Source organism: Muntiacus reevesi, chromosome 3, assembly GCF_963930625.1.
Source record: "Muntiacus reevesi chromosome 3, mMunRee1.1, whole genome shotgun sequence".
Taxonomy (NCBI): Eukaryota; Metazoa; Chordata; class Mammalia; order Artiodactyla; family Cervidae; genus Muntiacus; species Muntiacus reevesi.
Genome location: NC_089251.1, coordinates 637453 through 662005, shown reverse-complemented (window position 1 = coordinate 662005; position 24553 = coordinate 637453). Strand labels below are relative to the sequence as shown.

General features: G+C 68.9%; 2 protein-coding genes across 2 annotated transcripts; both read left to right on the top strand.

Moving 5' to 3' along the window:
• The first annotated feature begins 6703 nt into the window (after positions 1 to 6703).
• On the top strand, positions 6704 to 12917 carry LOC136163047 (collagen alpha-1(I) chain-like). Its single transcript, XM_065927471.1, has 13 exons — positions 6704 to 6800; positions 7119 to 7222; positions 7819 to 7935; positions 8025 to 8265; positions 8384 to 8518; positions 8693 to 9016; positions 9144 to 9472; positions 9621 to 9838; positions 10068 to 10302; positions 10396 to 10506; positions 10661 to 11558; positions 12488 to 12608; positions 12740 to 12917. The coding sequence occupies exons 1-13, from the start codon at positions 6704 to 6706 to the stop codon at positions 12915 to 12917; spliced, it is 3108 nt and encodes a 1035-aa protein (XP_065783543.1).
• Positions 12918 to 14648: 1731 nt separating this feature from the next.
• On the top strand, positions 14649 to 17745 carry PTGDS (prostaglandin D2 synthase). Its single transcript, XM_065927085.1, has 7 exons — positions 14649 to 14905; positions 15602 to 15741; positions 15847 to 15923; positions 16286 to 16402; positions 16545 to 16646; positions 17236 to 17261; positions 17590 to 17745. The coding sequence occupies exons 1-6, from the start codon at positions 14792 to 14794 to the stop codon at positions 17259 to 17261; spliced, it is 576 nt and encodes a 191-aa protein (XP_065783157.1). The 5' UTR covers positions 14649 to 14791; the 3' UTR covers positions 17590 to 17745.
• Positions 17746 to 24553: the final 6808 nt, after the last annotated feature.

Sequence of the window (24553 nt, the reverse complement as noted above, 5' to 3'; positions counted from 1 at the left end):
GGACAGATCCTGGAAGGGAGAACAGGCCCCTACTCAGTAGGTAGAACCCTCCTGACCCCAGCCCCAGAGCAACCCAGAGCCATGACACCCCTTCTTTCCTCCCCGGGGGGCTTGCTGAAGGCTGGAGAGGCCAGGGTGCCAGGCGGCCGGAGCTCGGCCAGCAGGGTCCCCGGCTGGACATCAAGGTGTCCAATGTCACCCACCACCCGTGGCTGACTGCACAGCGGGGATCCTCCCGGGCAGCCATCCAGGGAACCCCCCTGGCATTCTCCGGGCAGACAGGAAATGGGGGTGGGCCCGGGGAGGGTCATGACTCTGAGCACCACGGATCCAGCCCAGGGAACTGCCTGCAGGACCCCGGGATGTCTGATGCTCACCTCCCTTCCCCAGTGAGGAGGCCACAGTTCCCTGGGCTGCTAGGGGTGGGAGGGCGCAAACATTGTTTCCACCGAGTGCACGCACCCAGACACACGTGCACACGTGTGCACGCACCCAGACACGCGTGCACGCACCCAGACACACGTGCACACGTGTGCACCAGCGTGCCTGTGTCCGGAGACACACTGTCTCTTGTGTCTCTTTGGGACGATCGCCCCGGGGGTCGGGCTGCTCGGGTGGCTCAGGCAGGAATTCTCTGGCGGGAAGCTGTTTTGTTTTGAAGGAAGTTATTGTATTTCTTAGGTCTGGGCGGATTAGCCGGGAGTCGGGTTTTTTCCACCCCAGCAATTACTGGAGCCCCTGGACAGCAGATGGCCCCTGAGGCGGCTGTGCAGCCGGTCCCCTGGCCACCTCCCGGGGACGGCCAGGCGGGTGGGCTGGGATCAGTGTGACGCCGCGGTGGTCCCAGAGCAGACCCCACTCTGGCGTGTCCAGCGGGCCTGGTCTCGGGGGCCCCACACCCTCCTTCCCCTGTGTCCTCACGCCTACAAGGCCCTTGGGGGTCCCTGTGTGCCCCCAGACCCCACAGCACCAAGCAGCATCTGGGCCCACCCTGCTCGGGCTGAGTGGACAGGGTGACTCCAGGGCAGGGAGCTGCCCCCACTGGCCTCTGGAGGCAGCTGAGCCCTGAGGGCGGGGCGTGCGGCGCAGCGTGGGCATGGCGTGGGCATGGGCCCAGGGTGCGGGGGTGTGGGCGGGGCGGGGGCATGGGTGAGGTGTGGATGGGGCGTGGGCGGGCGTGGGCGCGGGGTGCCGGGTATGGATGCAGCATGGGTGAGGCGGGGGCGTGGGCGGGGCGTGGGGCATGGGTGAGGCGGGGGCGTGGGCGCGGGGGCGTGAGTGCAGCATGGGTGGGGCGGGGGCATGGGTGCTGCTCTCTTCTCAACCCTGTGCTGGTTTCACAGACCAAGATGCTGCGAGCCCAGACCCCAAACTTGTTTGTTTCTGGGGGTGGGTAGGGGCACCCCACACCTGTCCCGCCCCTGGCTGGTTGGGGGAGGGACCCCGTCATCCCCTACGGTAACCAGTCTGGTGGTGAGGAGGCACAGGCACACACACACAGGCGCACACACGCATAGATGCACCCAACACGCACACATGCACACACACGCATAGATGCACCCCCCAACACACACACACACACAGGCGCACACACGCAGCTCCCAAGGGGGGAGGGGGCGAAGGGGCAGGGTGAGGGGCCTGCAGCCCCCAGGGGAAGGGCTGAGGGACGTGTGCCCCAGAACTGCAGACCCCAGTAGCTCTGAGTGAAGGATGAGCGGCCGTGTGCACCTAGGTGTGTGTGAGCAGGTGTGTGTGTATGCACGCTTGTAGGTGTGTGCGTGTGTGTGTCTCCCCAGGAAGGGGGCGAGGGGCCACACCTAGCGGGAGGTGGGGCTGACCCAGACTGGGTTCCCAGCCCGGAAGAAGGGAAGGAAGGACAGTCCCTGAGCCCCGCAGCCCCTCCCCAGCAGAGACAAGGGTCTGGCCACCGCCCTCAAAGGGCCCTGTGTTCTGAAGCCGTGTCTGCGTCCATCCGGTCAGTGTGACGGGACGGGGCCTTCCCCTGCCCTTCCCGTGGCTGCTGCTGGCCGGGCCGAGGATGAATCACAGGGAGCTTGGGGTAGGCAGAGCCCCCCACGCCGACCCAGCCTGGGGAACCCAGGTCAGGGTCCCTCCCCTCACAGCAGGGCTGCGACTGGGCTGGCACTGAGGACTTTGGCCGGAGCTGTGGGCTGGGGAGGCCGCTCTGCATCCAGGACCACGACCTGAGTCCTTCCAGAAGGTCCCCTGTCCACAGCCCCGCTGCACTCAGCCCTGCCTGAGGTCAGAGGACCTCAGGGCTGAGGGCCCAATGTGACCGAGTCAGCCAGAGCCCTGAGCCCACATCTTGGCCACGGGGACCCAGCCTGGCGGTGAGGCCCCCGCTCAGCCCACCGCTCAGCCTCCCTGCTGGCCCAACCCCCCGGCTGGTCCAGCCTCCCTTAGGGCTGAGCCAGGGTCTCAGCCACCCGCCACGGCCAGGCGGGGTCCCGGCGTGACCGTCTGGGCAGCCCCGAGGCAGTTGGGGGCAGAGGGCAGGCTTCTCACTCAGGAAGGGCCACCTGGCCAGGAGTCGGCAGGGCCTGGGTCCTGCTACCCACATCCCGGCTCTGGGCCATAACCTCTGACCTCCCTTGACCTCGGATCCCAGGGCCCAGTCTCTTTCTCGAGGCCCGCGCCCCGCGGTCCTCCCGGCCCCAGGGCCCTACGCACATCTCAGCCTCCCCCCTCTGCAGCCTCTAAAGAACTGGTTCCTCTGCGTTGGGACCCGGTGAGCCCCGGGAACAGGCCTCCAGCACCCCTCCACCCCACTCTGTCACCATCTGTGTCCACCCCGGGACCCCGCTGTCTCCTTTCTGCTCCTGCTGTGGGCCAAGGGAGCCCCAGCACCCCCACGGCCCCCTTTACCTCCCCCAAGATCTGCTGACTGTGCCCCTCTAACCTAGAGTCCCCCAAGGACCTCATCCGAGTGCCACTGAGACAGGCCCTGGCTGACCCTTCCACGATGGCCCATCCCACCTCACCTCTGCTGTGTGGGAGCCCAGCCAACTGCTGTACGGGGAAGCCTGCCACGCCCCCAGCATGGCCTAGCCAGGGCCCAGGGTGCACGTGGAGGGCCTGATACCTGGGAGCCACGGAGTCACAGCCCAGAGACACTGACGCACGTGGAAGGGGCAGACGGGCGTCCTGAGCGCCAGGCCTGCATGGCATCTGGACTCTGGGAGGCCGGGGGAGGTGGGTCACAGAACGCAGAGGACAGGTTCCAGGACTAGGGGCCGCCGGACCAGAGTGGGGGTGCTGGGCCCTCAGGCTGGGGACCCCCGTCGACGCGGCCACGTCCTGGTGAGGCCCAAGTGAGCCACAGGGTGCAGTCTGCGGCTCCTGGCTTTCTGGGCAGCTGGTCGTGGCCACATGGCTAACTCCGCACCTCCCCGGAAGCCTTCTGAGAGAGGGGAGCCCTGGCCCCTGGCCTCAGCGCTGGTGGGGAGACGACTGGGCCAGCAGCTCGGGGCAGAAGCCACTCACAGAGGTGATGAGCCGTGGGAGGGTCCCCGAGCCTCGAGACACCACGTGGGCTCCGGCCGCCACCCCCGGGCTTTCACATCAGAGAGAAACAAGCTCGGGTCTCGTCTAAGCCACAGTCGTGCTGGGTTCTCGGCCCAGTCCCAGCAGAGGGGCAGTCTACGAGACCCCTGCCCAGGCCTGCAACCATCAAGCTCAGGGGGGCCAGGGGCGAGTGTGTAAACAGTCACAGCCCAGAGCGTCCGAGGAGCTGTGATCGTCAGCCGTCACGTTTCCCGGGTGGGGTCCTGGGACAGGAAAGGAGGTTTGGGGAAAACTGAGAAAGTAGGATAAGCATGTCTGTATCCACGTCTCTGCTCAGCTGTGTCCAACCCTTTGGGACCCCATGGACTGTAGCCCGCCAGGCTCCTCTGTCCGTGGGATTCTCCAGGCAAGAGTACTGGAGCGGGTTGCCATTCCCGCCTCCAGCGGATCGTCCTGACCCGGGGATCGGACCCTCGTCTCCTGTGTCTCTTGCACAGCGGGTGGATTCTTCACTGCTCGGCCATCCGGGAAGCCGTGGGATAAAGCACGGACTTCAGATAACTGTGTCAGCGTTCGTTCATTGCCTGTGACCAATGCTCTGCACCAACGTAACACGTTAATAATGGGGGCTGGGGGCTCGATGGCCGTGAGTCTGAGTAAGCTCCAGGAGCTGGTGATGGACAGGGGGGCCTGGCGTGCTGCAGCCCACGGGGTCGCAGGGAGCCGGACACGACCGACTGACTGAACTGAACTGGGGGCTTTACGGGAGCCCTCTGTACCACCTTCACGAGCCTTCTGTAAATCTAAAACTACTCTGAAGTTTTTATTTTTAAAAATCTTACCATTCCAACACTGCCAGCAGGCGCAGGAGGCGTGAGTCAGCGAGCCCCCACGGCCCGTCCGCGGGGAGCTTTGTGGACGGAGGCTGCCTCTGCTCGCTTTTCTTCTTGAATCCCTTTTGTTGGGTCTGCTGGGAAATTCCCCGTTTCTCCGTGGAAGTTTCCACTCGTCTTCCTCTGGGTGTCTGCAGACTCTCCCCCCGACCCTGTTGATTTGTGCCTCCTCTCTGTCTGGAGCGATCATCCCGGGCTTCCACGGGCATTCTTAGTCTTCCCTGAATCTCAGCGTTTGGCTCTTATAGTCTACTCTTTAACTAATCCTTGGCCCTCACGGCCCCGCAGAGCACCCCGGCTGCCGCTCCCCCAGGCCCACACCTCTGGGCAGCAGCTCCCCTTCTCTGCTGGCCCAGAGCCCAGGGTCAGAAGTCAGCCACCGCCCCCCGCTCCACTCCTGGGTTGTCTACAAGCCCCTGTGAGTTCTGCAGAGAAACAGGACCCCCAAGATGTGGTCTAGAGGCCTCAGGGAGACCTACTCTGGGGACGAGCCCCCCAGTCTGCTCGCTGGACCCGAGGAGTGGGGGTGTGACTCAGCCCGAGTCCAAAGGCCTGGGAACCTGGCGGTGTGCGAGACCCGGGGTGCGGGTGTCTGTGGCAGGGGAGGGGGACACGGCTCAGGCTGGCCCAGTGACCCCCCACCTCCTGCTCTATCCGGGCCCTCAGGGCTGCTCTCTCCCAAACGCCCCCCAGACACAGCAGGAACGGGGTTCTTCTGGGTCTCTGGGTGCCCTTAGCTCGGGCAACTGGCCAGCCTGGGGCACGGCCGAGCCCCCAGCCCCAGCCAGGGGCTGCAGCTCCCTCACAGGCCAGGCTGCCCGGGGCCCCTGCTCCTCAGGGGACCCCAGGTTTCTGGAGCAGGCCGGGAAGTGGGCGGCCAAGGGCATGGCCCTCGGGCGTGTGCAGAGACCAGGCGGGGTTCGGGGATACTCGGGTCAGCTCAGCCCAGCTGAGAGCTGGTGCTGCATCTGGGGCGGGGCGCAGGGGTAAGATACACGGGTGAGGCTGCCCCTCCGGGGTCCATGCACCAAGCCCTGAACCCAGGAACTCCCAGGCGCCTCCCAGCCCCCAGCAGTGCTCTGCCAAGAGAGCGGCTGCGGTCTCTCAGGGGCCCCCGGCTGGGTCTGCCTCACCAGGGGCACCTGTTTCAGGACTAAGGGAGGGGAAGGGGCCTCCATGGCCGGCCAGCAGCCACCACGGGGCAGGGGGTGGGGTGGGGGCAGCGCCCCTTGCCACTCCGCTCGGCCTGGGGACGGAGCTGGAGAACAGGGTGGTGACCGCAGGCAGCTCTGACTGAGACCCGACCTCGATGCAGAGCGGGCCAGTGCCCGGCCGGCCCGGCACAGTCCGTCTCCACCAGCCCACTCGCCCCCAGGACCAGAGCATGCTGGGCCGTCTCCCAGCGGGGGTGGCTGGGCCACGGCTGTGCCCGCCAGACCAGGACAGGCGGGCGTGTGCTCCAGGGTGGCTGTCCAGCTCCGGCACCGCCGGTGAGCCCCGAGGCCCGGCTGGGAGCTCCCAGCTGCTGTCCCGGCCCACGAGATCCGGACGTCCAGATGGGGTGCTGAGTGCTCACACTGTGGGCACGGGGGCAGGGCGCTCCAGAGTGTCAATAGGCCAGGCCGGGGACCCTCCCACGAGCTGGCGGTCTCAGCAGGGGCCCCTCCCCACCCCCGCTCCACCCCATCTGGGACCAGGACCCAGCACAGGGCAGGCTGGGCAGAGGGACCCACACCCCCCCAACCAGGGCAGCCGCCGCCCAGGCCTCTCGGGAGAGGAGCCTGGGGCCCCGGTGGGTGGCATCATCCTGCCAGGAGCACGCAGAGCCAGGCCCCAGGCCCCGACCAGCTCCAGGGCTTCCGTCACTCCAGGGCCCCAGCGGGCCTCTCCAGGAGATCTGTCCCAGGCACAAGCTGAGGAGGATGGGGCGAGAGGGTACCCAGGCTGAGGGTCCTGGAGCAGCCGGGACAGAGGAAAGAGGGTGAGGGCAGGCGGACGGGGCCTGTGGAGCCCCAGGGAGGCGGGACCATCTCTGCGCCTCAGCTCAGGGAGGCCAGGGTCGGCCTGTCCCGCCAACCCTGGGGAGCCTCTGGCCCCGGCCGGCACCTCAGGGCAGCCCCAGTAGGGCTCTGCCGGCTGAGAGGGTCGCTGGCTCCAGGACGCCCGGGCGGGGTGGACGGGGCTTCCGGGACCCGGCCCAGCCCCAGCTCCCGCGGTTTCAGAGGCAATGGTCCCCCCTTGGCCCGGTGGGCAGCTCCTTCAGGGAGGACCGGGCCTGATTCAGGATGGCCTCAACCATCTGCAAGCTCAAGGATGACCATCGCTTTCCCATCACTGCTCTCTGCTCGGAGGAGGCTGGACACCAAGGGCCCCTGCTGAGAGGTGGGGCAGCCTGGGGTGACCCCCGTACAGACAAGTGGGAAGGCCGACTGCCCCTGGTGGGGAGAAGCCAGGCGGGTTCAGCTGGAGCTCGGCAGGATGGAGGAGGTGCCCAGGCCTGGGCTGGTGGCAGAAGGGTGGGCCCAGTGACACGGGGACTTCACCCAGGGCACCCCGACTTCACCCAGGGCACCCTGACTTCAGCATCCACCAGGCCCCCCCAAGGGGCACGGCCCTTTGGGAAACATGTGGGCACAAGATCCTTCCCGAGGTGCCCAAGCCTCCCTGCCCCACTCACCGACCTTCACACCCTCCCCAAAGCCCCTCCAGCCTGGAGCCTCACCCCTTTCCCTCTGCCCACCCCTCTCCACTCGGCCCCACCCTGCAAGCACGGGGTCCACACCCTGTCCCCGCGGGCCTGGAAGGTGGGCCCCCCACCCGGGAAGGACCTGGAGCTGCTCCCCAGGTCACAGGGCAGCTAGGGGAGGCCTGGGGGACACCCAGAAGGGGGCGGTGGTCAGCAGTCTCACCAGCAGGAGGAAGTAGACAGGAGATGCTGTCAGCATCAGCCCAGCGCTCGGCGTGGAGGTCGGGGCAGGTCCCCGAGGGCAGAAGGCGGGCTCTGGAGGGAGGGTCTTCCCAGGGCTCACCTCTCCTGCTCACACGGCGGAGGGAAGAGCTGAACAAACTTGAGGGGGAAATTCATCAGGTTTGTCCAGAGCCTGGGCATCACCTGTGACCACGTTGCCTTCCTGCCCAAACCCTGCCCCGGGAGGCCGAGGGGGGCGGGGTGGGGGCCCAGGAGCCCCGAGGGGCTGAGGCGCTTGGGTGGGATGAGGTCCTTCGGGGAGGGACCGACAGTGGACCCCAGGCCTCAGGGCCTCAGAAGAAACCCAGCAAGCGAAAGAGGGCCTGACCAGGCCTCACTGAGCGCATCAGGAATGTGGGGTGGGGGGCGAGGAGCCCCAGGACGCCTGCCGCACTCTGCCCCCGGACCCGGGGCCTGTGTCTTTGCCCATAGGTCCAGATCCCCGCCCCGGACGAGACCCCCCAGAACCCCTTCCCCAGCCAGGTCCCCCTGCCCCAGGGCCCCCTCCCCATCCAGGCCCCCCCACCGACCCGCTTCCTGCCCTTTCCCGTGATAGCCACCAGCACACGCTGTTCACACACCCACACACGCACACGTGTGCACAGGAGGATGCTCTCAGGCACACACTCGTTCCCAAGCGCGTGCACGCCCACCGCATGCCCACTGTGCCTGGACCCGCGGGCCCGCGGGCGCTTCCCGAGGCCGGGCTGGGGGCGGGGGTCGTGCATCCGGGCCCTGCGCCTCTGACCAGTGCTCTGTCCCGAGGGGTGTGGCCCAAGCCCGGGCGCGGGGGCTTCCAGGGCAGAGGCAGGACCTACTGCGAGGAGAGGGCGGCCTGGGGCCCCCACCCGCTGCCCCAGGCCTCCTCTTCCCTCCAGGGTGTGTCTCCCCACCCCTGTCTCTTTCCAGCCTCCACCCAGTTTCTGCGGGGCGTCCGCTCCCAGATGGCCCAGGCGTGCCCCTCTCCTGAGACACTGGGCCCCACCTCTGCGCGCAGTCCTGGGCTGCCTGCCCTCACTGCTGGTCGTGGCCTGGCCCTGGTCCTTCGCTGCCGTGGGTGCCCACCGGTCCTCTCCAACGGTGGGCGTGGTGCGGGGGGAGCGGGCAGCACCGCACAACGACCAACGCCGGGGTGGCCCTGGCCGCGGAGCAAACTGCGGGGCCCCCGGAGCCTGAGCGTCCTCTCCGGGGCTGTCCAGGCTTCCTTCTCTGGCCCCACCCCGCGCCTGGGCACGCTCCTGGCCGTCCTGGGCTCTCGGGACCAGCAGAGCAGGGCCCTTCCTCACACACAGGCCACTGTCGCCAGCACCTAGCAGGGGCCTGGGGAGCGGGCAGCTGGGGGCGACCCAGACAGAGCCCAGCGTCCCCCAGGGCCCCCCCTGCTGCAGGCCCTGCTTGGAGCTGGGCTCCCACCCCAGGGCCCCCCCGCTGCAGGCCCTGCTTGGAGCTGGGCTCCCACCCCCAGGGCCCCCCGGCTGCAGGCCCTGCTTGGAGCTGGGCTCCCACCCCCAGGGCCCCGAGCGGCAGAAGCGCCCACCGCAGCAGTGTGCCCAGCCCAGGGACCCGGGCCCAGACCTGAGTGCCCGCCTTGCGGCCCCTGCCAGCACCAGGGGACCCTGCGCACCCTCAGGTCGGCCTGACACGGTCAAGTTACGGAGGAGAGAAAAACGCCGGAATCCAGAGACTCCCCTGAGGCCCTGGAGGCACAAGACCCCACGAGCAGTCTCGGCTTTGGGGCCCTTTCGGGGGTGGCCCAGGGGATGTGGTGCCCACAGGCCCCGCCTTCCCAAAGACCACCCACGCGGCCTTCTGCAGGGGAGGAGACAAGCTTAGCTTCGACCATCCTCCACCAGGCTGGACGCTTCTGGAAGCCCGAACACTGAGCGTCACGCCCCAGGGAGGCCGGGACAGGCGGGGGCGTGAGGGGCCGGCCGTGCTGCCGGAGCCCTGCCTGCCCCTCTCTGGGGCAGACCGCTGCAGCACCTCGGCCTCTCTGGGGGCAGCGGAGCCACCCTGGGCCCTGCTGGCCGGGAGTGTCCTTGGGCCCCTGGGCTGGGAAAAAAGTGGAGATGTGGTCATCACGGGGGTCAGCGAAGGCCAGCCCAGGGCACAGAGTGGACAGAGACACAGATGGGGTCGCCAGGGGAGAGTGGGCCCACGTAGTCTGGGCAGAACCTCAGAGACGGCCTCGCCTGGGGGCAGCCTGAGTCTGAGCTTGCCTCCTTAAGTCGCAGAGCAGCTGTGCCCTGGGGCCTGGGCGGGCGCGGCGGAGTCCTGAGCCCCTCCGCGCGCCAGCCATGGCGGTGCCCGGTGGCAGGCCCGGGGCCCCCGCTCCCTCCTTGAATGTGGCCACGCCGTGCCTCCCTCCACCTGGCCACCCCAGGGCAGCCTGGGACGTGGGACCCGTCCGGGAGCCGGGCGAGGGCTCAGGGAGAGGGGAGGAGGCCGTCAGGCATTTTCTGGAATGTTCTTTCTAGCAGTTTCTGGGTAACCCAGGGTTCTGCCCCTCTTCCACTTAAAATCTCCGTGCTGGGGACCCCCTCATGGGAGGAGCATCTTGGAAGGGGGGAGCCCCAAGGGCTGTGAGCCATCAGGAGGGTGAGGGGCTGGCCTGAGGGGTGAGGTGGCATCTGGGGGGGATGCCCCCTGCCCTTCAGCTCCCTCGGAGCCCCTTCTCGCAGGCTGGGTGCGGTGGGCGGCGCTGCTGACGGCCGAGCAGCAAGCAGGTGTGATCCGCCAGGGCCCTGTGCCGTGGGTCAGCGAGGGGCCACCGGGGGTGGGGACAGCCTGGGCTCTGAAGGGCCAGCCGCGTCGGGGGACGCAGTGCAGAGGCTGGGACCCGTCACTGCCCCCAGGGAGATCAAGCCGGGGCTGGGGCTTGGCTCCAACCCGCCCAGCCAGAAGGAGGCGGATGGCGTCTGAGACCTCCCAAGGTCCAGGCCAATCCCTGGCATGCCTGCAGCCAGCGCCTACCCTCCCGGGCAGACGCCCGTTCCCCCTCACACCCAGACCCCGGGCTCCACGGAAACTGCAGCCTCAGCTCTGCTTATTGCTGACCTGCAGCTCACGTGCTCCCGGGACCCGCAGACAGCCTGGTCCAGTCACGTCCAGAGCCACCGGGTACCGCGATGGACCTGGAGGAGGGGAGGAGCCTAAGGGGGGCCCCGGGTCAGCTTCTGGGGGCCCCTTCTGATGCCAGGGCTGGGGGTGGGCTCCTGAGAGGCCAGCTCCAGCCTCCTGGGCTCAGAGCAGCCACCCTGCCTTCCCGGGTCAGGGCTGTGGCCTCTCAGCCACGCCACCTGCCTGTCCCTCGGAGAACCAGGGAGCGCGCCTGGGCTCCCAGGACTGGCGGCTCAACTTTCAGCGGGTGCCAGGAGGGGCCTTGCCTCCCTACGTCGCGCGCAGCCCCCACCTGGAGGGCAGAGGAGGCCTGGCCTGCAGGGCTGACCACAGGCAAGCCAAGCTCCGAGCAGAGCCACGGGAGCGGGACCGTGCATGGGGAGCCCTGGTGCCCGAGATGCCCCCACCCGCCCCTCCCCGGCCGCCGTCCTGCATGGCCCGTGGGCGGGAAGGGAGGGGAGAGACGGTGCAGGCTCCCCGGCGGGAGTCGCTGGCGAGGGCCCCACCTCACCTGGACCTGGCAGAACCGAGTTGCTGCCCCCGGCAGGGGTTGGCGCCGTGTGCCCCCATCAGCAGCACCCTCGGGGGGCCGCCTTCTCCCCCTGTGGGGCCCCGCAGCTGCCCTGGCACCGCTTCCTGGGCCCTGAAATCGCACCTTGGGTCCTCCGGAGCAGGGCCAGGCCCAAGCCCCCACCCAACTGCACTCTGCTCAGGGTCCCGGCAGCCTGACTTCTGGGAGGTCTGGGGAGGGGCCCCCAAGCCGCAGCCCAGCCCAGCCTGCAGAAGCTCCCAACACTGCAAAGAGGCTCCTGGAGCAGAGCCGCCCAGATCCACGCTGACTCCCACAAGGCCCGCGGGCAGAGCACACCGCCCTCCGGGGAGCTGCGGGGAGACCAGCCCGCCCTGTCCCCCAGCCCAGGCTCACCCTGCCCACTCCCCCGCCCCTCCCCCGGCCCCAGGCCAGGTTGCCCAGGGGTGCCGGCCGGGCAGGGTGCGGGGCGTTCTGGGGGCTCCGCCCAGCCCCAGCCCCTCTGCGGCCCAGCCTCTCTCTGGTGAGAAACGCGTTAGGAAGACAAGCAGAAGCTCTTAGGCAGAAAGAGCTGCTCCTCCAGCCATCGGCCATCAGAGTGGCTGCCCCACAGTGTCGCTGAGTGGCCTGGAAGGGGGAGGCCACACTGGGGGATATGCAGGGCTGGTGGGGGCAGGAGGGTGGGGCGCAGACGGGGGACGGGAAGATGGGGCTGGTCGGGCTTGGGGAGGGGTCAGTAGCACGGAGCAGACTGGGACTCAGAGGGTCAGCATTGAGATGGGGGGGTGGGGGTAGGGAAGCCCCCCACCGCCCCGGGGAGCAGCCCGAGGAGGAGGTCTGAGCAGGACCCAGAGCCCAGGGCAGCGGGCCGGCCAGGCCCTGAGGGAAGACCAGGCCCATCTGAGCGGAGGGGCTCCTCCTGTGTCGTGGGCTGGGCGGGGGGCCCTCTAGCTGCAGCCCTGCCTCCGTCTTGCCTGGACGGGCTCCCCCTCGCCCACCACCCTCGTCTCGATCCTCAGGGTGAGAACTTTGTCTCAAGGCCTCCACCGCCCAGATGGGCCTGGGCAGCGTGTGGGAGCCGAGCGAGGCGGCCTAAGTGTCCTTCCTCGCAGAAGCCCTGGCCGCTGTCGGGCATGGCTCTCAGGGAGAGGCCTGAGCAGGCAGACGGGGAGCCTGGCCTCCTGGCCAGACAGGGCTGAGCCGCAGCCGTCCGCCCGGCGGGGCCCTGGAGGGCGGCCTGCGATGGGCACGGCGCCGCCAACAGCCGGCGTTCCGAGCTGTTCCACTGGGGGCACTCAGTGACTCCCCTCTAGGGGCCCTCAGGAGTCCTCAGTCCACCCCTGGAAACCCAGGGGAGAGCGGCCACCCCCGCCCTGACCCCTGCAGACCTGGGGGTCTTGCTGAACACGGCCCACGCAGAAGGGGTCTGAAGCCCAGTTCCTCACTCCACAGTGTGGACGAGCCAGCCCAGCCGCCCACCTCCGTCTGGGCCACAGGGAGGCCGATGGGCCGATGCGTTTCTGCTCCTGCAGACCCCCAGCCTCATCCAGGCCACCGTCAGCGGCAGTGGCCAGTCTGGGGGCAGGGGAGGAGAGGAGGGAGGAGGCAGTGGTGTCTGTGGGCAGAAGAGGGAGGCGGATGTACTCCTTAACCCAGGGCCTGGTGGTGGGCGGCCTGCGTCCCCGGAGCCTCTCTGCTCCCTAGAGAGGGATCCGGGGGACCCGGCCCGAGGGCCCCTCCTGCGGGGGACGGGGCCCGCCCGCCCACGAGAGACGTGCAGGCCGCCTCCTCCAGCACGCTCTCTGCCCTCCACCTGCGTCAACCCCCTGCCTTGCTCTGTGACACGTTTACCACTGGTGGAGACGCCCTGGTCTTGGTGTGACCGGGGCTGGGCAGGCACGCAGCTCGGCCCCGCGGAGCCTCCCCAAGGCCAAAGAGCCGCCCAGCTCAGCAGCGAACAGCGAGGCCTGGGGCCACACAGACGTCCCAGGCCTTCCATCCACGCTTCTCTTCCTGCCCCTCTGCAGTCCTGAAAGGGGCCCCCTGCTCTGCCCCTGGGCCAGGCTGCAGCCTGGGGTGGTGCAAGGCCCGGGACCAGCCCCCCAACTCCTGTCTGCTTCTGACAGAATGTCCCCCCACGGCCGTGAGCATGCAGAGGGGCAGGGTGCATGGGAGGCCAGGGCAGAGCGGTGGGGAGCTCAGGCCTGCCTGAGCCCGCCCCTGCACCGCAGCCCTCCCCACTTCACCCCACCTCCCTTCGCCCCCGCCCTGCGCCCCCAGCCTCCTCTGTCGGCCCCCCTCTACTGGCCTCTTCCGGGGACGGCCCCGCCAGCCCTGGCACCAGTGAGAAGGCAAGAGACCCTCTTCATGGTGCCACTCAAAAAAGCCGACTCTGTGCTCTGGGACCCTGGGCGGGGGCCCCCCACAGCAGGGGTCTGGCGGGGCCCAGGAAGCCGGGGGGAACAAGGTGCAGGCACCCTGCCCTCATTAGGACCCCTGTGGGCCCGGGGCCCGCCGTCCTGCCCCTGCGAGGTGGGTGGCAGGGCCCACGCCGGCTCCATTCAGGGAGCTGGCCCAGTCCATGCCTCCCCTTCTGCGCGGTTTCCGGACGGCCCTGGGTCCGGTCCAAAGCCAGAGGCTGGGCTGCCAAGTACCCAGCTTCCGGGCGGATGGTGCCAAGCACCGGGCAGGGGCTGCACCCCGCGGTGGGCCAGGCCCCGGGGGAGGGCCAGCTCCGTGCCCCCAGCCACAGCCGTGTCCCCCCATGTCTGCACCACGCTCGGGACCTCCTTCCCCAGCCTCACCTCCCCAGCCCCCACCCCAGGTACGCGCACCCACCGACTCACTGCTGCTCAGAGCTGCTGACCCCACTCGGTCCTGTGCTGAGGCCCCGGCTAGTCTGGGGTGGCCTTGGTCAGGACCAGAGGGACAGGGGACACTTGCCAGATTTGGACAGGGCCCAGGACCTCAGAGACAGCCCGTCAACCCAGGGAGGCGGCCCTCTCTGCAGGGCGGGGGAACCTCACGTCCTCTGGCCCCCGGGAGGCACCAGCTTGGCACCCCAGGTGATAGGACAGGCTGGGTGGGGCCACTGCAGATGTGCAGGTGCAAGGAATGGGCCTCCGCCCAAGGCCAGAGTGTCCCAGGCTGGGAAGAACGCCCCGGGGGCTCCCAGCCAGACCCCGCCAGCTGGCTCCGGGGACGCTGTGTCGCACACCAGGCCCTCGGGCTCCACTCGGGGGAGCTCTGGCTTCCTTCCTTTGGCCCAAGTTTCCCATCACCCCCTGGCCCGCTGGGCCTTCCGGGACGAAACTCAGGCGGTGCAAACAGGGCCTTGTGTCGCCTCCCAGGGTTACCAGGCTCGGACACAGAACAATGGCGGGGCTTGTGAGGGGAGTCAAGTGACCAGAGACCCCAGAGGCAGGGCAGCACCAAGGCACTTCCCCCTGCCCCCAACCAGGCTGCCGGACTGGACCTTCCGAGGCTGGAGAAGGGGCCCGCCGTGCGGGGGCCTCTGCCCCCCCAGCTGGGCCCGGGGGGCAGGCGCAGGCCGTCCCAGCCGGTGCCTCTTACATAAGCAGCCCCGTGGGGGGCGAGGCCGCCACTGCCCTGTGCTCCCCCCGCGTCACGAGCCTGCAGTGGGCTGTCCTTGGGCCTGGGCGGAGGCCAAGCCAGGCCCATAAATAGGGGTCTCCGGGTGGCCTCCCTGCCTCCCGCCTGCCTCTCTGCCTGTGCCGCCAGCCCAGTCCTGGGAGAATGGCCACTCCGAACAGGCTGTGCATGGGGCTGCTCCTGCTGGGGGTCCTGGGGGCCCTGCAGACCCCAGCCCCCGCCCAGGCCGCCCTGCAGCCCAACTTCCAAGAGGACAAGGTGAGGGCTCCCTGCCTGGCGCAGAGACAGGACGGTGCCCGTGGGGAGTGGGGTGCTCTCCCTGGGAAGGGGGAGCAGAAGAGAAGGAGGGCTGGCCCGGGGGGAGACGGCTGACCGGGAGAGGCCTCCCCAGGCGATTCACAGGCAGGGACGCGCCTGTGAGCGGGAGCGCGCGCTCGTCAGACCCGCGGGCCCCCTGCGCGCCCGCCTCCCCTAACCCAACACGTTAGCCCAACGAGCTCACGACGCCCAGGGAAAACAGGCACACCTTCCACACCTGGGCCGGGGGCACACCTCCGCGCGCGGGCGCGCAGATGACGGAGGAGCCCGGGGTGGCGCCAGGAGTGGCGTCGGAACCGAGTGCGGCCCGGTGCGCGCCCCCTCCCCCGCGCGAACACGCGCGCAGGGGCCTGCGGGGGTTCTGCGGGAGCACGTCGGAGCGGGTCTCCCAACCCCGCGCCCCGCGCCCCGCATCCGACTCCGCTAGGGACGGCCCGGCGCCCTCTGCTGCCGGTCCCGGGCCGGCGGGAGCGGGCCCGCGCGGGGGCGGGGCCGGGGTGAGCGCGCGGGGCCGCGCCGGAGCCGGGGGAAGGCGGGGAGGGGTGGGCCGGGGGCGGGGGACGCAGCAGGCGGGCCGCCCACCTCCGGCGGTCCTGGAGGGTCCCGGCCGACCGGCGTGGGGTCCTGTCGCCGCAGTTCCTGGGGCTCTGGTTCACCTCGGGCCTCGCCTCCAACTCGAGCTGGTTCCTGGAGAAGAAGAAGGTGCTGTCCATGTGCAAGTCCGTGGTGGGCCCCGCGGCGGACGGCGGCCTCAACCTCACCTCTACCTTCCTCAGGTGGGCGGCGGGGCGGGCACCTGGGGCCCAGAGCTCCCGGCGCAGGGTCACAGTCTGGGGACACCCCCAACGCCTGCCCCTGACCCCAGGATGACCTGCCCACAGGAAAGACCAGTGTGAGACCCGGACCTTGCTGCTGCGCCCCGCCGGCGCCCCAGGCTGCTACAGCTACACCAGCCCCCGTGAGTGCGGCCCGGAGCGACACTTGCTGGCTGGGACTCTGGGCGACACCCTGCCCGGCAGTACCGGGGAGGGTGGGGGCTGGCCGCCCCCCCAGGGTCGGCCTGGGTCTGCCCAGCACCCCCATGAAGGGCTCTCTGCGCTGTGTGTGCCCCACGCTCCCCTCACTCCTCAGGCAGCTCTGCACCCCAGGACCCCTGCCCTCCTTGCCCCAGCCTGGGGATGACCGCCCCCCGGCCATCCTTCCTCCTCCCCAGAGGGGTGTGGCTGCGGGGGTTTGTGGCGGTCCCATGCACCCCTGATCTTCTGAGCCCTTCTGGTTTGGGGACACTGGGCCCCGCGGGGCTGTCTCCCGGGTTTCCAGACTGGAGCAGCACCCACGAGGTGTCGGTGGTGGAGACGGACTACGAGACCTACGCTCTGCTCTCCACCGAGAGTGTCCGAGGCCCGGGCCAGGACTTCCACATGGCCACACTGTACAGTACGTGCCCCATGCCGCGCCCACCGCCCGGCCTGCGGCTCCACCCGCGGGGGCGTCTGGGGGCGCCCCGGCCTCAGGAGCAGGGGCAGAGCGGGGATGCTGCAGACCAAGGGAGGCTGAAGGCTTCTCCTCCCTGCCCCAGGCCGCACCCAGACCCCCAGAGCTGAGGTCAAGGAAAAGTTCACCACCTTTGCCAAGAGCCTGGGCTTCACAGAGGAAGGCATTGTGTTCCTGCCGAAGACTGGTGAGCGCGCTAATCTGACGGGAGGGATTAAGGTCAGGTTAGAGGCAGACAGACCGTCTCCTGATCCCTGATCCGGGGGAGGCCGAGGGGTGGAGTCCGTCCGGCCAGACTGCCCACTGACCGCGGCACGGCCTCCGGGGCGGGGGCAGTCTGTCCTCACACCGTGACCTCGGCCTGTGGCCCCCGGGCTGGGCCCAGCAAGCCGCTCCTCAGGAAACACCCCCTCCCCGGATTCACCACGCGTGCACTGTGTGCCAGGCCCCGGGTGGGCCCCCGGGATGCGAAGGTCCCCAGCCTGGGAGGGGGCAGGGCAGGCCCTAGAAACGGAGCCTGTGGGCGGGCGTCCGCGTCGGGGCTCAGCGGGCTCCCTGAAGCGCCACGGCCTCCCTGCCAAGGCAGCCCGCACTGGGCCTGGCGGGGACGGGATCTTCCTCTTGCAGGGGCAGACAGAGCCTGGCGGAGGGGCGGGAGTGATGGGGGTGACAGTCAGCAGTTTAGGGGTCACGAGATGCTCTCCACGGCTGCATCAGGGGGCGGGAGGGGGCGGGCCTGGGGCGCTGACAGCAGGCCTGGGCTTCTTTCTTGGCAGACAAGTGCATGGAGGAGCGCACATAGGTGAGTGGGGGGCTGGGGGCCACCTTCACCCAGCAGGCCCCCCTCACTCGTTCATTCAACTCGCGCTCACCAGCAGCCTCCCATCTGCCACGAGGGCTGCTTCACGGAGGGGCCTCTGCTGGGGTTCAGCAAGGTCACTGGGAGCGGGTGGAGCGGGCGGCCGGGACAGGACTGGGGTGGGCCGACCAGGGGACGGCGGGGAGGCCGGCGCCCTCTGCTGAGAGGCCTCAGTGGACGGGCCCTCGTGACCTGAGACTGAGGGGCCGGGGTCCTGGGGTGGGGGGGGCGCGTGGCCGGCCCCACCCACAGGTCCCACTCTCTTGCCCAGGTGAGCTCGGCTCTCAGGACCTGGCCCTCCTGCCTGCTCAGCCGTTTCCTGCAACACCCGAGACCCCAGCCCGAGACCCCAGCCCCTTTGCCATCCCCACCCCCCTCAGCCTTTATCCCAGCTCTGAGAATAAACTCCAGAAGCAAGTCAGCTCCTGGCTCACGACTGTCTGTCCTGCAGTTGGGCCTGGCTCTGGCCAGCTCTCCGGGGACCTGACCGCCCCCCACTTTGCCTTGGGCCTGGGTGTTCCTTCACCCTCGGTGAAATCTGTGGCTCTGAGGGATGCCCTGAGGGGGCGGGAAGGGGCGCACTTTCTCGGCCTCTGAAGGCGTGGGAGAGGCAGCTGGCCAGAAGCCTGGACAGCCCAGGGAAGCTGTGTCCCCAACCACTCCACGCGGCCAGATCTCACCCACTGCAGTGCCTCCGGCCACCCCCTCAAGGCGCAGCTACAGCCGGCCGGCTCTGGGCAGGTGCCCACAGCCTGCCCCCACCCGGCCAGAAGAGGCCGAGGCCCAGGGCAGCTCTGAAGGAATGGGGTTAGCGCCCTCAGACTGGGCAGAGAGAAGGGTTTGAGGGCGCAGAGAGGAAGGAGTGGACTTGGCAGACAGGACTGACCGGGGTGGCTGGAGACGGCCACCCTCACATCTCCTGGGGCCACCTGAGAGCCCCCAGCCCCCGGCCTCTGGCCTGGGCCTCAAGGGCACAGCCCTGCCCACTCGCCGGCCTCTCGCACCCGAGCTAACCCAGAGCCTCGTGGAGGTCTCCCTCCCAGCCCGCCCTTCACCTCCTGCTGTCCCCCAGGTCCTCCGCCCGTGTGCCCGTTCTCGGGCCCTGTCCTGGGCCCTCCTGGCTCACAAGGTGTTGCCCATAGCAACCTGCCCACCAGGCCCCGTCCAGGCAGCCAGGCTGTGAGGGTCAGAGGTGAGGGTGAGCTTTTGGAATGGCTCCCCGAGGCTCTGCCTGAGCCCAGGGCTGGAGGCCACATCCCACAGGGCCTGCCAGGCCTTGCTCCAGGGCATCCGGTCCCCTCCCCAGGAAAGATGGGTGGGGTCTGGTGGGGGCCGCTGGGCCAGGGTGCTCCAGGGAGCAATCCGATCAGAGTCTATCACAGTGGGGCCTGTCCCAGGCGGGCAGGCCAGCGCCCCAGGGAGCAATCCGATCAGAGCCTATCACAGTGGGGTCTGTCCCAGGTGGGCAGGCCAGCACCCCAGGGAGCAATCCGATCAGAGCCTATCACAGTGGGGTCTGTCCCAGACGGGCAGGCCAGCGCCCCAGGGAGCAATCCGATCAGAGTCTATCACAGTGGGGCCTGTCCCAGGCGGGCAGGCCAGCGCCCCAGGGCATCTCAGGGGCATAAAGGCACAGTGGGAGAGGCCACCCCAACCCTCCTGTCCTACTCCCGAGACCCGTGCCGTCGCGTCGACGAGAGCCACCTTCCAGAATGCTGCAGACGCTGCTGATCAGCGGGACACTCGCCCTGCTCACTGCAGCCCCAGGCCAGGCCCAGGTCCCCACCCAGGCCGACTTCGATGCCAGCCAGGTGTGCATAGACGTGCCCAGGCTGGCCGCCTCTCTCTGATTGTGTTCTACGAGACAGGCCAGAGTGCTGGGTGAACCCAGCCCAGTCCCCACTCTGGTTCAAGCTCAGCTCAAGGGGACCGTCTGCCCAGCTGACTTGATGGGGGGGGGGGGGCTCTGCAGAGGACAGTAGGCCCCTCAGCCCCAAGTCTGACTTCTGTCCCCACCACTTGCCGGGCCACCAGCCAGATGAGTTGCAGCTGCCCCCCAAGTTCGGGTCAGGTTTGACATGGCAGCTGGGGCTGCCCCCAGCTCGCCCTGTCCCCCTGCAGTTCCAGGGCCCCTGGTACGTGGTTGGGGCGGTATCAGATGACCCGGGCTTCCTGGATGCCAAGGACAACATGAAGATGCCCGTGGTCTTGGTGACCTCCTTGGCCAACGGCGATCTGGGCATCAAGTTTGGGTTTCCCACGTAAGTGATCCCAGGAGTCCCACCTTGGACTGGCCTTAGGTCCAGCCAGCGTGCAGTCAGGTGGGAGCCAGGAGGAGGCAGGGGTGTGCTTGACCCATCAGAGGTCAGAGCCAGGCCCCACCTGTGCTAGGCTGCAGGGCCAGAGAAACAGCAGCCCCGCCCACCTCCTTGTCAGAGGGGCACCACCTGAGGGCGTGGGGGAGCTGTGTGTGTGTGTGTGTGTGTGTGTGTGTGTGTGTGTGTTTGTGCACGCATGCAGGCGTGCTGGTGTCTGGAGGGGAGACACAGGCCCCGCATCCCCTGGCTGCGTCCCTCTGCCCTGGGGTGTCTCCTCTCCTGTAAGTGAATCATAAAGCACCTGTGTGATCAAGCGTTGCTCTGATGGGAGACAGGTGGCCCTGGGGCAGGCTGGATATCTTCCCCTACGTGGGGCAGTTGGCAGCAGCGAAGTGGCAGCCGTTTTTGTCGCGGTCAGGCAGTTTGTCTTCAGGATGCCCACTGGGACTGGGCGGTGGGCAGGGGCTGCAGCTCAGGCCGCTGGGGTCCCCTTCCCAGGCCCGATGGCGGGTGCCAAGAGACGGACAGCACCTTCACCAAGGGGGCCGTGGACGGGCAGTTCAGCAACGCGGGTGAGGCCAGCGCGTGGGGGCGGGGCCGGGCGGCGGGGCCGGCTTTCGGGGACCGTGGGGACGGGCAGGGGGCGTCCGGGCCGGCGCCCAGCTCAACAGGCTCCCGCCCCCCTCCCCCTCCAGCTATGGCCCAGACCGACATCAGGGTGGCTTTCACTGACTATAAGCACTTCGCCGTGATGTACTTCGAGACCCAGAAGGGGGGCGTAAAGAACGTCTGGCTGCAGCTCTATGGTGGGTGACGGGTGGTGGGAGACCCGCTCGCCTGAAGGGCCGCACTCGCACCACCCTGGCCCCATCCGGCCTTCCTCTGGGGTCACGTGGGAGGTCTGCCCTGCAGCGTCCCCCTGTGCCTCCCCAGCGAGCCCTGGCTGGGAGGCAGGTGGAACCAGCATCTCCCAGCGCGTCCCTGGGCCCCTCCCCCGGTAACCCTAACCCTAACCCTAACCCACGCCCGCTCTGCTCACGGTGCCCTGCCCTCAGCCCGGGCCCCGGAGCTGTTTCCTGAAGGCGCCCAGAGGATGCAGCAGCTGGCGCCGCAGCTGGGCCTGAACCCCAGCCAGGGAGTCCTGCTGCCGAAGTCAGGTGAGCTCCATCTCCAGGCCGCCCAGCGCTGCACGGGCAAGGGGACCCCCGACCCAGGCTGGGGTGTGGGGGCTGCGGGAGGCGCCAGAGGAGGGAGGAGGCGATCACAGGCGGGAGAGGGGCTTGGCCCCTCGGGGGAGGTGGGGAGCGGGCGCCGGGCGTTTTCTCAGGACCCGCTCTCTTGCACAGACCAGTGCGCGGAGGTCCTGGCCTAGGTGAGCGCGGGCCGGCCTGGACCACAGCCGCCCCGCGCCCCGCAGACCCGGGAGGCCCCGCCCATCCGGAGACCCCGCCCCGGAGGCCCCGCCCACTCTGCGAGCCACGCCCATCGGGAGCCACGCCCACCCTGGGCGGGGCGGGCGAGGCGCGAGCCCCACCCCAGCGGGGCCCCAGCGCAGGGGCTGGAGCCGGGCGGTGGTCCCGGCAGCCGCGGCGCAGCCCTTCTCGAGGAGCGGCTGCCTCTCCGCCCAGCCCCTAGCACAATAAAGTCTCCACAAGCCGGCGCGGCGCCTTTCTTGGACGTAGGGGCAGAGGGCCCGGGTGGGCCGCGGCGGGGCGCCCCGCGAGAGGGGCCGCCTGAGAGGAACAGTGTGCGGCTCGGCTTCCACCCGCGCCGGGGAGCGCTCCGCAGCTGGTTCCCGGGCCCTGGACGGACAGGGCAGGACACCCTGCCCACCGCCTGGGCATTCGTTAGGCCCGAGGGAGGCAGCTCCTCTGGTGGCCGGACAAGGCGTCTCAGTGGCTTTCTTGAGTCCCCCTCGGACCCCCAGGCCAGGGGTGCAGACCTGCAGCCGCCTGAGAATGTGACCCCCGACCCACGCCGTTACACACCTGGGCTCCTCGGTCCCCGGGTCCCCCCCCCACAGCCCGGGGTCCCCGCACCACAGCCTGGGGGTCCCCGCACCACAGCCTGGGGTGTCCCCCACACCACAGCCCAGGAGTCCCCCACCACAGCCTGGGGTGTCCCCCACACCACAGCCCTGGGGGTCCCCCACCACAGCCCTGGGAGTCCCCCACACCACAGCCCTCGGGGTCCCCCCCACTGGGTCCCCCCACCACAGCCCTGGGGTGTCCCCCACACACAGCCCAGGAGTCCCCCACCACAGCCTGGGGTGTCCCCCACACCACACCCCCGGGGTCCCCCACACCACAGCCCTGGGGGGTCCCCCACACCACAGCCCAGGAGTCCCCAACCACAGCCCTGGGGTCCCCCACACCACAGCCCTGGGGTCCCCCACCACAGCCCTGGGAGTCCCCCACACCACAGCCCTCGGGGTCCCCCCCACTGGGTCCCCCCACCACAGCCCTGGGGTGTCCCCCACACACAGCCCAGGAGTCCCCCACCACAGCCTGGGGTGTCCCCCACACCACACCCCCGGGGTCCCCCACACCACAGCCCTGGGGGGTCCCCCACACCACAGCCCAGGAGTCCCCAACCACAGCCCTGGGGTCCCCCACACCACAGCCCTGGGGTCCCCCACCACAGCCCTGGGAGTCCCCCACACCACAGCCCTCGGGGTCCCCCCCACTGGGTCCCCCCACCACAGCCTGGGGTGTCCCCCACACACAGCCCAGGAGTCCCCCACCACAGCCTGGGGTGTCCCCCACACCACACCCCCGGGGTCCCCCACACCACAGTCCTGGGGGTCCCCCCACCACAGCCTCGGGGTTCCCCCCACTGGGTCCCCCACACCACAGCCCCAGGGTTCTCCACACCACAGCCCTCGGGGTCCCCCCCACTGGGTCCCCCCACCATAGCCTGGGGGTCCCCCACAGCACAGTCCGGGGTCCCCCACAGCACAGTCCAGGGTCCCCCACCACAGCCCTGGGGGGTCCCCCACACCACAGCCCGGGGTCCCCCCACTGGGTCCCCCCCACCACAGCCCTGGGGGGTCCCCCACCACAGCCCTGGGGGTCCCCCACACCACAGCCCGGGGTCCCCCCACTGGGTCCCCCCCACCACAGCCCTGGGGGGTCCCCCACAGCACAGCCCTGGGGGTCCCCCACACCACAGCCCGGGGTCCCCCACCACAGCCCTGGGGGTGTGTGCACTGCATCCACCCCAGCCTGCCCTCCGGCACCCTTCTCCCTGACCCCTGCCCACAGATCCCTGTCCTGCCATTGTGTTGATGAGGGACAGTGCTGTCCTTTCATGGCTGGCCGTGAATCGTCTCAGGGTAAAATGGCATGGCATCTGTGATGTAACTCGTTCAGAAAACAATCGCGCAAGGTGTGAACATGTCAGAAGTGGACAGTGGTACCCGGCGACAGCTCGCTATGCCACTGTTTCTGCTCTTCAGCTGATTCCATGTTCTTCAGTGGAAACACAGCCCCGTCCTGCCAGACTAGCGCTCTCCCCCTGGGCCCTTCCGGGCAGCGCGGTCACTGGGAGGAAGAGCCCCGACGTCCCAGGGGCCCCAGACAGCCCCTCACCCCTGCACACCTCGAGCCCCACCGGTGCTGCTGCTGCCCGGCCGACCCGCCAGACTCTGGCCCCGCTGTGCGCACCTCAGGGCAGGACCGTCTCCCCCTGCCCCCAGCCTGACGCCCGGCCCGCAGAGGCGGCAGTAGGTGGGAAGGCCCAGAGAGCCAGCCCCTCCCGCCCACGATGCCAGCTGCCCACAGGACAGGCGCCTGCAGAGGGGCCAGCGACGAACCAGTGGATCTATCCAGCGTGCTTTCCGCCAGCTCGCTCGGTCGAGCCGCACAGCTTGTGGGACCTCAGCTGCCCAGCCAGGGCGCACACCCAGGGCCCCGGCGGTGAAGGCGCCGGCTCCTAGACGCTGGGCCGCCAGGGAATTCGCAGCTGATGGGCTGATTCGTTGCTTGACATTTGGCTTCCACACAGACCGATAGAAGATGGCGTGGAAATCGCGTAAGAGCGGGATTCGCCGTGGGGCGGGCGGGGGCCGCCTCTCCAGCAGGCTCTCGGCCCCTAACCCTCCCCGCTCACCGTCCCCTCCGGGTCCCCGGGAAGGGTCTGGCGTGAGGAGATGCAGTCTGCCCTCACGGCCCCTGGCGCCTGCCGATGGGCCCAGGCCTGCACGCCCGGCTCAGGCCACGAGGGGGCAGCCTCCAGCCAGCTGCCCACCCGCGTCCCAAGGCTGCACGTGTGACAGCGCGCCGCTCCTCGGCTCACAGCCGCCCGTGGGTCCGCTCTCACAGAGTAAAGGCCAAGGACCCTAGGTGCCAGCAAGGGCCCCCTCCGCTGACCCCACCGGTATTGCAAAGAGCCAGGTCATTGGGAAAATGTTCCATGCCTAAGCGCTCGGGGCCTTCAGGTGCAGCCTCTAACTGGCCCTTCCAACGTCCTCCCAACCCCCAGCACCGGGCTCCGAGGAGTCACAAGGGCTCCTCCCAAACCTCCTCTCTATTTCTGGCCACCCCACATGGCATGTCCGCCCACCGGGGAGCCAGCCCCTGCCCCCTGCATTGGAAGCACGGAGTTCTAACCACTAGACTGCGGCGGAGTCCCCCAGCCCTCTCTCTCTCTAGTTATTTTCCTTAAACTGTGTCTTTTCTTTCTTTGCAGCTCTGCTTGTTAATCAGCTCAGATTGCTTATTGATGATTTACATTGACAATAGGAATAGAAAAGTTTAATTTGAGCTAAACTGAGGACTATAGAGCAGAAGACCCAGATCGAAGAAGAAGCACTGAATTGTGCTCCCCAGGCTGCAAAATGGGAAGGAATGTGTATACAGGCAAAAACTGCAAAGATATGTAAATTGTCAGGAATTAGGATTGAAGCTGACAGGGAGG

Excerpts from the sequence above, each read along its gene's own strand:
- LOC136163047 (XM_065927471.1), top strand. The coding sequence starts at position 6,704 with ATGGCCTCAACCATCTGCAAGCTCAAGGATGACCATCGCTTTCCCATC. Across the intron at positions 7,223-7,818 it reads TGTCCCCGCGGGCCTGGAAG|GTCCAGATCCCCGCCCCGGA; the intron begins GTGGGCCCCCCA and ends CTTTGCCCATAG. Across the intron at positions 9,473-9,620 it reads GAGATGTGGTCATCACGGGG|AGCAGCTGTGCCCTGGGGCC; the intron begins GTCAGCGAAGGC and ends CTTAAGTCGCAG.
- PTGDS (XM_065927085.1), top strand. The coding sequence starts at position 14,792 with ATGGCCACTCCGAACAGGCTGTGCATGGGGCTGCTCCTGCTGGGGGTC. Across the intron at positions 14,906-15,601 it reads CCAACTTCCAAGAGGACAAG|TTCCTGGGGCTCTGGTTCAC; the intron begins GTGAGGGCTCCC and ends CTGTCGCCGCAG. Across the intron at positions 16,647-17,235 it reads TGTGTTCCTGCCGAAGACTG|ACAAGTGCATGGAGGAGCGC; the intron begins GTGAGCGCGCTA and ends CTTTCTTGGCAG.